This window comes from Phocoena sinus, chromosome 11, assembly GCF_008692025.1.
Source record: "Phocoena sinus isolate mPhoSin1 chromosome 11, mPhoSin1.pri, whole genome shotgun sequence".
NCBI classification, from domain to species: domain Eukaryota; kingdom Metazoa; phylum Chordata; class Mammalia; order Artiodactyla; family Phocoenidae; genus Phocoena; species Phocoena sinus.
The window spans coordinates 103,203,787-103,214,473 of NC_045773.1; the positions used below are offsets into that span (position 1 = coordinate 103,203,787).

Genomic DNA, 10,687 nt, shown 5'->3' on the forward strand with positions numbered 1-10,687 from the left:
CAGAAGGTGGTTATTAAACTGTTGCGGTGAATTTGGAGATTTGGAAAGATGGCAGGTGTAATCAAATGTCAGCATCACAGTACTTGGGGTTGGGACCCCAACTGAACAGAAGACCGTGTAGGTGTCTATATGTCTCCATGTGTGTCTATGGGTGCGTCTGCCTATGTGTGACCATGTGCGTCTGTACGTCTACATGTATATGTGTGTGTGCCCGTCTGCCCATGTGTGCTCTTTGAGCATTGGCTCTGATGCTCCTGGCCTGGGCACCAGGCAGCCTTTGTTTGGCTCTCCCAGTCAGTGCGGGGATCCCCTACTTGGCCCCTATTGCTGGAGTATTGCTGGTGCACGGGGGCTGGGGACCCTGCGTCCTTACTGATGCCGTGGGTCGGCACAGCCTGGTTGGGCCAGCCCAGGCAGCCCAGGGGAGGGTGAGGGCCTCAGTCTCTCCTGGCTGGTCCTTCCCCGTGTCGCCCCCTACCCATCCTCCCTCCTCCCGTCTGTGCCTCTCCCACCGCGACTCAGGAAGAACTGCAGTAACTGGTGACTGTGAAGTTACACCTGGCGGCCGCGGGGCGGTGTCCCCTTTCCCTGCGGGGAGCAGGGGCCCGAGTCGCCCTGTCCGCCCATCAGAGATGCTGCGTGACCTCGCGGGGGGCTGGGCACAGATCTGCCGAAGCTGCCCAGGTGGCAGGCGGTGTGCCAGGGTGGGGGACCCTTGCTTTACAGACAGGGCACTGGTGTGGACCCCAGCTAAACACAGCTGGGCAGCCTTTTCTCTTCTGCAAGCCCGTGACGATAAGGCCTTCCTTAAAGGATTTCTGTGAAACATAAACAAGATAGCGTTCATTAGCGGTTGTCAATCCCGCCTGAACAGCCGAGGCAGCTGGGGGCCTTCTGGGCACCGCCGAGGCCAGGCCCCCCGGGGAGCCAACTTTGCTGGCCGGGGGTGACTGGGGTGGGTTTTAAAGCTCCCCAGGTCCCCCTGCCAGGCTCTGGGGCTGTGACCCACCGCTGTGTGTACAAATCACCGAGTAACAGCCCCTGACCTGCTCCTTCCGGACCAAAGACCAGCCTGGTCACCTGGAATTTCAACCCAGTAAAGTGATTCTCTCCTGATGCAGGTTCTTTTCCTTCTTGAGGAATAGCCGTTAGCAGGGGTCGTCCTGTGGTTCAGCCACTCACCCCACACGACTTGCTGCTGCTTCTGCCTGGTCATTGCTGGGGTGGACGGAGTGAGGGAACCCCTGACAGGGCTCACGCAGGGGCGAGGAGCCCCAGTGAGGGGACACCGCCTGGTGGGCAAAGTGCCAGTGATGTGGCCGAGGGCTGCCTTCGGGGATCGAAGATGGAATGGAAAACAGAGGCCCCCTAGACTCACCAAAACAGGAGCAGCTTCTGCGTGGCGCGGTGCCGTCGGGGGACAGAGTCCCTGCCTGGCCGTGGCCAAGGCCGCCCTCCATGTCTCTTTGCCTGTGAGACAGCAGCTCCTGGGCTGGGGGGGTAGCAGGGGGCCCTTCCGGAGGGAATGCCTGGAGGGCATCAGCCTCCCTGCTGCCCCCGGGCCCCTTCTTCTCTCCCATACACTCGGACTGAGGGGACTGGCGGTCCAGCCCTGGGACCCTCGCGTCCCCCGGGGACCCGAGAGACAATTGCCGCGGACCCAGGGCACTCTGAGCTCCAGAAGAGCTGCCAGCACTTTCATTTTCTCCCGACTGAGCTTGACGTCTGTGAGCCGTGGCCTTCCCTGGCCCGGTGTCTGCATCTGGGGTGTTTGTCCTTTTGCTCAGATAGGGTTTCATGGAGACAGGTTTGGTAAAATGGATTTCCGTTCTGATCAAATATATTAAAATATATTTCCATGCTAAATAAGCCGGTGCCTGTTTTGAATTAATCACCATGATGCACAGTAATTAGGTAGATAGGAATCTACAAAGGGGTTTTTCTTTTGGGAAGGAGGCGCTAATTCCATCTAATACCTGAAGACTTCCCCCAGAAATCAGACTTCCACTTTCTAAAATGTAAGTCGAGATGATTCTCCCCAAATGCTCTGGACGCTGCTGCAGCGGTTCAGAAAATTTGAGCACGCACAGCTAGAGAATTCACTTACTTCCCCAGAATCCAGGCAGAAGCCAAGGAAAACAGAAGTATGTGGGCTTTACAACCAATGCTTTGGCCCTGGAGGCCTGGGGAGATGGCGGTGGCCTCACAGGATGGCAGCCCAGCTTCAAAGGCTTCTCTGCTCACATCGGGATGGGAACTCCTGAGATATTTTCAGACACTCCTCTGCAGATCTCTCCTCTCTCTCTTTCCATCTCTCCCTCTCCCCGCGCCCCCCCCTCGGGTCCTGCCTGACCCATCTGTATCTGGGGGTCACTGAGGTCGCAGCCCCCCTTTGCTCTCTCTCTGTTCCACCCTCTAAAGACTTTATCACCAATAAAGGAATTCCTTTTCCCGCCTGCTCCAATCACCACCTGCCTCCATCTGGAGAACTGTGACATCACTGCTGTGTACATACCCAGACTCACAGTACCGAGGTGGATAGACTTTAGTGATTCCACCTGACTTTTCTTTGCAAAGTTTACTAGAATAAAACAAGACATACCATTGTTTTGAATAAAAATGGGGAGTTTCTACCTCTTTGTGCAGGGCTCAAAATTAGGCCTTATGTTTCCCAGGGGTCAGTAATCCATCACAGAGTAATCCATCGTAGTTTTCCTGTGGACAAACTATTTTTGAAAAACCTCTTCAGATCTTTGCTTAACTAACGAATGCACAAGCCTTAACACCCGCCCATATCCGTAATTCAAACTGCCTTCCTGGACCCGTGGTTTCCAAAGTGTGGTTCCTGGACCAACGCTGTCAGCATCGACTGGGAGCTTACTGGGAATGCAGGCTCTGGAGCCCCGCCCCAGACGCACTTGTGAGAAACGGGGGGCGGGAGGGGTGGACCCAGCAGCCTGTGCTCCGCTGGCCCTCCCAGTGACTCCGATACACTGGGGCCACCGCACCTGTGTCTGCCGCTCCAGGTGCAAAGGTCTTGTATGTGACGTTGAGGAGTGCGTGCGAAAGGAAGCAGAATCAGGGACCATGGCTTGGACCCCTGCAGCATCCAGGACCTAGTGCAGGCACACCTCTTCTTATTGGGCTTCACTTTAGCGGGCTTCCCAGATGGTGAGCGTTTTTCACGAAGTGAAGATTTGTGGCGACCCTGCACAGAGCCATGCAAAAGGTATCCTTTTTTCCAATTGCGTTTGCTCACTTTGTGTCTCTGTGTCACATTTTGGTAATTCTTGCAATATTTCAAACTTTATTATTATTATATTTATTATGGTGATCTGTGACTCGCTGAAGGCTCGGGTTAAGTTTAGCACTTTTAGCAGTAAAGTATTTTAAAATTAAGGTCTGCACATTGTTTTTCAGACATAATGCTATCGCACACTTAACAGACTCCAGCGTAGTGCATCCGTAACTTTTATATGCCTGGGGAAGCCGAAAATTTGTGTGACCCACTTTATTGCAGTATTTATCGTGGTGGTCTCAAGCCAAGCCCACAGCATCTCCGAGGTCCGCCTGTGCGGATCTGTAAAGCGGACCGGCGTCCCCACGTCGGAGGAGTAGGAAAAAGCCCCACAAAAGAGGGCATTTTGCGAAAGTTCCTGCATAGGATAAAGGACCCTGAATCTCCATGCGCGGGGCCTCCTCGCACCACTAGGGGGCGCGCTGGGCTCGCCGAGGCCCGGCGGCCACAGCCTTCCCTCCCAGGTCCTGTCATTCTCTATATAAACAAGTTACGTGCGAGTGTTTAGGATATAAATTACGACCATGCCGGCTGCCTCGGAAGGAATGTAAACACAGCACTGTGGTCAGAGCAAACTCTGAGACTGACTTCATAATTTATAGCAGCCCCCAAGTAGCCCCGAATAAAAGAAAAAAAATCCCTATTTAACTGCAAATGTGATAATGGGACACAACAAACGTTTAAGTCCCCGCTTAATTTTGGAAAATATAGAAAGGAAGCCTAAAGATTAGGCAGATGGTTAGGACTTTTCAAAACAAGATGTTTTACTGAGACCCTCTTTGGACTGAAACTCACTCAGAATACAAAATCCCTGTGTGGGAGACGCCCACCCAGTGGTATCCGTTCCTGGTGACTGACCGAGAGACAGTGCTTGCAGGGAATGAGACTCGAAGGCAAGTTCTGAAAAACAAAAGCAAGACCCGGAGAACCTCTCTGCTCGCTCTCGGGTCCATAGTTGCCAGCGCTGCCCGTGAGTCTGCGGGGCTGGTCAGACCAGGCGGAGCTGATGCCCATCGGCCTGTTTCCTTTCTTTTTTGTCCAGAGCTTCAGCAGCTCTGCCTGTAGCATCTGTGATTGGGAAGCCTCAGGAAACCAAGCGAGAAAGGAAAGGGCTCGGAGGAGGGAATCCCGAGGAAAAGCATCACTCCCTTGCGAGCGAGAGGAGGCAGCAGAGTGACTAACAGGGAGACAAGTGGGGGCCGCGGCCGCTGTGCCTGAACCGGAGGGCGGCAGACATCTTGTCCTGCTTCTGTCCCTGATGCTCGGGGACTGCCCACACCCTCCACGGGCTTCCCCCTCTGGACGAGGGGATCTGACGGCCACCCGAGGAGCCGAGGCCCTTGCACTGGGCACCTACCCCTTGCTCGGAGCCCGGCCGGGCCGAGGGCAGCCCCGGGTGATGTTCTGCCCCGTCACTGCACCCTGTGCTGGTGGCGAAAGGAAAGAGCAAAGGGCAGAACTCGCCGTGTGCACGAGAAAGGCAACAAAGGGGGCACGAAACTTGCTTTCCTCAAGCCTTTATCTGGCCGGGTTTTCTTTTAAGCTCCTTTCACCTTCAGTTTTTTGTTTAGCTAGAAAGAGCGAGGGTGAAGGAAAGAAATAATAGAAAATGTTTCTTCTTCTCTTTCTCTCCTGAGAAGACCCACAATCAGAACCCCGCCTGTGCTGCTCAAGGCGCAGACCCCACACCACGTCAATTACATGACTTAGAAAAAAAAGCCCGCCCAGTGTAGAGTTGCACTGCCCGCTGGTGAGGAGACGTGGCGATCGGATGCCCGTGGGGGAAAGAGACACCCCAGCAGCTATTTGTTATATACATTTTATTGAAAAAATTTTACATCAAAATAGTTTGGCAAACTGTAAAAGTATACGTAAGTGCAAATATATCCTCCTTTTAAAATACAAGCAAAGTGTGAGTATACACGAAGGTCATAAAAATATCTTTAAACTATGATGGTAGAAAACAACCTTGTAAAAAACGTTGTATTGTCACAATACTGAAGACCACTTTCTTAAACTAGACACATTGTTGCTAAATACTTCCTTGATAATGTTCTTTGGCACCTGTATCCAAAGGTAGTGTTTGGTAAAACACAGCTCTCCCACTGAGCCAGGCAACAAGATGAGGCTTTCTTGAAATCTTGTGCTCGGCACTGCCTTTCAGAAAAGCACACACATTTTCCATAGACAAAGAAACACACACACACAGCCCCTCTGCGTGTTTCAGACCCTGATTACTGAAGGCAAGGGAACCCCCAGAGTTCCATGCTTGTGTTCTCCGCGTGGTGAGTCCTCACCATCTCGGCCGAGGAGCGGAGTTCTCCCTTCTCTGGGAGCCTGCACGAATTCGGGGCATTACCTTGGGGCTGTCCTTCTGCCAACGGCAGACAAACATCAGTGCAGGATGCCTGCCTGGCCCGGGGACTCTGGCTAAGTGACCGATGTGCTACGTGCAGCCACGCTGCTCTGGGAGTCCACCTCAGCCTCGCCCCAGGGGCGACAGGGCCTGGCCCCGCCCCTCCCTCCGCTCACATGACACAGGGCTTAATGTCCTGGCAGACGCTCTGGTGGTGGTGGTGATGGTAGTAGGGGCCGCTGGCCGAGGGGTGGAAGGAGGAGACGCTGTTAAAGCTGAGGACGAAGTCCTTCCTGTCGCACACCGGCGTGGAGTGGTGCTGGTATCGGGGCAGCCCCACTGCAAGGAGGGAGAAAAGAAAACTTTTCAGAAACGTTTCTTCCGCAGAGGACAGGGCACATAATGTTGGAAAACTTAATTCAACTTTTGACTCCAAGGGGGTTGGCCTGTCTTTTTGTCTATTGCGGTAAAACTGGGAGAGGAAACCCAGCCCCAGAAGCTTCTCAGAGTTTCAAACTGAAGGACGACTCTGGAATCCCGGTTTGGGGTCTCCTTTGGTTTACACGGGGCCGCAGAGCACAGTCCCGGCGAGGCCAGGCTCTCTGTGCCCGGGTGTCTGTTACTCCCAGAGGCTGGGCGGGGCTCTAACAGCCCCTGGCCCCAGGCCCTGCGCCGGGTCCCTGCCCGCCGGGCTCCAGCCGGTGCTGCTAAGGCCCAGCCCCTGCCCCCGAAACACCACGGTCTCCCTCGCTTCTGGTTTCGAGCCCCCCTGCCTTATTTCCCAACCAACTAGCCGGCCCCGAGGAGCAGGCTCTGCACACCAGGGGGGTGACAGAAAACAATCCCAAGGCCAGAGAAAGGCCGAGAACAAACGCGCGCATCTCTGTGGGTCGCGCCTCGAGGAAAGCGGGACCCCCGGAGCAGGGCCTGCCCTTGGGTGAGAGCTCGGCTGCGGCCCCTTTGCCGCGGGGGGAGCCTTTGGGAGAGCAGGGCCGGCCCGCAGCCTCTCCCGGGGCCTGAGCCAGGCCTCCACTCCGGGAGCCGACTTTTGCTTTTGCTTTCTCGGCGCCTCCGGCCCGGGGGCGCAGTTGACTGGGCTTCCGGCTCGCTGGGCCCCGCGCTTCTCCCGGCCCGGGCCTCTCTCGGGGCTGGGCTGGGCTGGGCCCTTTTCCCCGAGGCCTTTCTAGTCTCGCGTGCGCGGCGGGGACCGCCCGCCCACGCGGGTGCAGGGCCGGGTTGTTCCGCGCGCGCGAAGACCTTACCCAGCGGCCCGCGGCGCCTCGCCCGGCCGCATCCAGCGCTCGCTGAGCCACCGGGCGGCCCCGCGATCAGCGCCCGGCAACACCGACTGTGGCCAAACGCGCGCCCCGACGTGAGCCGTCGCTGCCGCGCAGGTGCGCTTACCCCCGCGTTAAAGCACCTCGCGGTGGCGCTTCCCGCATCTCTAGCCGGCGGGCCCGGCGCTTTGATGGGACCGAAGGACCTAAGAGCCCAGCTCCTTCTTGAAAGGTTCTCAGGAGGCAGAGAGGCCGAGGGGCCTCCCCGAGCACGCGGGCCTGGGCCGCGCAGGCGTCGTGCTGGGAGCGCGCGCTCGGGGGACCTCCTCGGCCTCCCCGCTCCTCGAGGGGCCCTGGGCTCTCGGTCGGCCGCGGCCCGGCCTGGGAGACGCCAGCTAGCCCCGTGGGGAAGAGGTTCGAGGGGGCGGGAGCCAGAGCACGGCTGGGGGCTGGGGAGAAGCAGAGCGTCCCGGCCGGGCCATGGCCTCCTCGGTCCGGAGGGCGCGCGAGCTCCCGGGGGTCCGGCGAGGCAGTGTCGCTTCTCCTCTAGACAGAGTCGTGCTCCCGGGTCCCCGCGCTTCTGGGACCCGTGCGTGCGCCCGGTGTGTGGCGTGGGGCGAGGGCGGCCTCACAGAACGGTCAGAAGGCTCTTTCTGCGCGATTCTGAACGTTGAGGGAAGTGTTTCACGGCAGCCGCGGAAGTTTCACGGACCCGCCTCGGAGTCCCGGTTGCGGCTGAGCAGGGCGGCGAGAGCGCGGAGCCGGGAGCCGGGAGGGGAGCGGATGGGCGGGAGAGCGCAGAGCGCGCCGCCAGGGCTCAGAGGTGATTGACAGCCCGTCCCAGGGGGATTAAAAAACAATAAGAGGGGAGGGTCGTCTGTGTTGGTTACTTGTTGAAATTCCCATAAAACTGAACAAGACTCCGCTCTCAGTGGGTTAAGTCAGGCTAAAATCCTCTCCGGTGTGGTCCTGCCCAGACTGTCTTTGTTTAGTTAACCTCTGAGACCCGCATTTAAAAGGCCTATTTGGGAAATTTCACCGTCCAGGGAACCAACATCTTTCGCCCATTTCTGGACTTCCTTTCTCCCTGACGCTCTGCCCCACACCGATGCACGAACATGTAATGTAGGTGTCGTCGTCCTGCGAATGCTTTTCTAATCGGGGCGGGTGTCAGCTAGAGCCCCCGCTTGCCGGGCAGACCAGCCTGCCTACGAGGGGTTAATGTAAGGGTTTATCTCCACTGTCCCCATAAACCTGGCTAAATATTCAAATTCCCTCCTCCACCCCCATCTGTCCCCTCCCACCTTTCACCGCCTTGGGCGAGTCAATAAATTTTCATAATCTGCAACCAACACAATTTACACCATCAACACGACAAGGGGCGCCCAACGGGCAGGCGTTTCTCAGGGGAGCCTCGCTGCGGGCCCCAGGTCCTGCTGGCCTAGGCCGGACCCATGTGTCATCAACTTGGGTCCACCGTTGGGGGAGGCAGGAGGCTCCTCCACCGCTTGGCGCCTCTCCTCCCTGGCAACACTTCCCTTTTGTGCAGGGTCCTGGAACTCCTCTGCTTTCCTGGCGTCCCTCCCTCCTTTCCCCTCCTCTCAACCCTCGCCCAGCGGAGCCCCTCCCCACGCACACGGCAGGTACCGAGCATCTCCCTTCTGGACATGTACTTTTGGGTGAAAGCACAGCAAAACCAATTCGAAAAAACGACACAAGAAAGCAGCCACAGTGCCTTGGCCAAGGTCCCCTAAGGCCACAAGGCTTCCCCCTAAGCTAAGTCAGGCCTGAGATTGGAGCCCTGCAGTCTGTGAGGACACTCGGAGAGCCCGAGGACACAGGCACTTGACTCCATCCTCCTCGGGGTGAAAATTCTGGAGGCCCGGCAGGGGCCAAGCCTGTCGGGGAAGGCCCAGTGACCCCGACCCCACCCCCCATAGGGTGCCAGCTTCCCCTGGGCCTCGGCCACCCAGAGCGGGGAGGCCTAGAGGCGACGACTCGCCGGCGGGCCAGGCCCCGCGTTACCTGGGAGGTCCTCGCGGGCGTTCTGGTGCAGGTAGCTCTGCTCCAGCGAATAGGTGGACATGCTGGTGTGCAGGCCGGCCGGGGCCGCGGGGGTGCCGCCCGGCGTCAGGGCGGGCGGCTGCTTGAGGTAAGGCGAGGCGCCGGGCGAGCTCCAGTGCGCCGCGGGGCTGGTGTAGGGCGAGTGGCACTCGATGGCGCTCGCCACGGCCGGGGACGAGGGCACGGGGCTGCTGCTGCTGTCCGGGCCGTAGTCCCCGCCGCCGCCCCCGCCGCCGCCGCCGCCCCCGGCCGCGCCGACGCCCCCCGGCCCGGCGGGCACCGGGCAGCTGGCCATGTAGGTGGAGCCCGGGTTGGGCGACATGTGCGGGACGTGGTGGTGGTGGTGGTGATGCGGGTGCGCGTGGCCCGGGGCGCCGGCGCCCGCGTCGTAGCCCGCGGGCATCATGTCGAGGCCGCCGTAGCCGCCTTGCCCGTGGCAGCCGAGCGGCGCCGATGGGGGCGCCTGGAAGTCGAAGCCCTGCGGCAGCAGCGAGGCCCCGAAGCCCAGGCCGCTCACCACGCGGTGGTACATGGGCTTGAGCGCCTGGCACTTCCGCCTGAAGCCGCGCGGCCGGCGGCGGAACGAGCCCTCCTCGAACATGAACTCGCTGGCCGGGTCGATGGTCCAGTAGTGGCCCTTGCCCGGCCGCCCGAGGCCCTTGGGCAGCTTGATGAAGCACTCATTGAGCGAGAGGTTGTGGCGCACGGAGTTCTTCCAGCCCTGGTAGGCGCCGCGGAAGAAGGGGAAGCGCGCCTGCAGGAACTGGTAGATCTCGCTGAGCGTCAGGCGCTTGGCGGGCGAGCTCTGGATGGCCATGACGATGAGCGCGATGTACGAGTAGGGCGGCTTCTCGGGCCGCCGCAGCCCCGAGCTCGCCTTCTTGGCGCCCGCGCCGCTGCCGCCCGCGCCCCCGCCGCCGCCCGCGCTCTTGCAGGCGTTCGGGGCCGCGCCGGCCGCGCCGGAGGAGGAGGCGGACGACGACGAAGACGAGGCGGCCTCCAGGGCGGCGGCGGCGGCGGCGGGCGGCGGGCTCATCAGGGCGGCCTGGAGCGCGCCGGGGCCCGGGCTGCGGGCGCGGCGGAGCGGGGCCGGCGGCGGCCCGCCCTCGGAGGTCATCGGGGGCCCGGGAGCGGGGCCCGGCGGCGGGGGCGCGCCCGGGGCCGGGCGCGAAGGCGCGGGAGCGCGGTCGACCCAGAGGCCCGGTGGGCGCCCTAGCCCGCCGCCCGGGCTGCAGCCGCGGCCGCTCCGAGCCAGCGCTCCGCCGTCGCCTCCCTCAGCTCCGCCGGGGCTTCTGGCGGCGGCCGCGGGCCGGAGGCGACGCCCCGCGCATCCCTCCCCGGGCCTCGGGCCCGGCCTGCGCGGCGGCCTCCGGGCCGCGGAGCCGGAGCGGCCGGGCGCCGGGCGGCTGCGCGAGCGAGCGGGGACCGCGGCCGGGACCCCGGGGACGAGCCCGACGTCTCCCCTCAGGAGCGCGGCTCGCTCTGTCTCTCGGACTTCCTCCCTCCCGCGCCCTCCCCCGCCGCCCTCCTCCCCCCCCCCCCCGCCCTGCCCCCTCCTCCGCCACCGCCCCGGGGAGGGCGCGCTGGGCCGGCGCTCACTCCTCCCCCCCGGCCGGCCGCCCGCTCCCTCGCTTATCTCTCTCCTCGCTCTCCGGGGTCCCCCTCGGCCTTTTAATTCCTCTCTCGGATGCT

At 60.8% G+C, this 10,687-nt stretch overlaps 1 protein-coding gene across 1 annotated transcript; it reads right to left on the reverse strand.

Moving 5' to 3' along the window:
• Positions 1 to 5,826: 5,826 nt before the first annotated feature.
• Positions 5,827 to 10,473, reverse strand: FOXF2 (forkhead box F2). The gene is made up of 2 exons (XM_032649835.1): positions 8,957 to 10,473; positions 5,827 to 5,993 (listed from the first exon to the last, which is right to left on the reverse strand). The coding sequence occupies exons 1-2, from the start codon at positions 10,110 to 10,112 to the stop codon at positions 5,827 to 5,829; spliced, it is 1,323 nt and encodes a 440-aa protein (XP_032505726.1). The 5' UTR covers positions 10,113 to 10,473.
• Between the last annotated feature and the right edge of the window lie 214 nt (positions 10,474 to 10,687).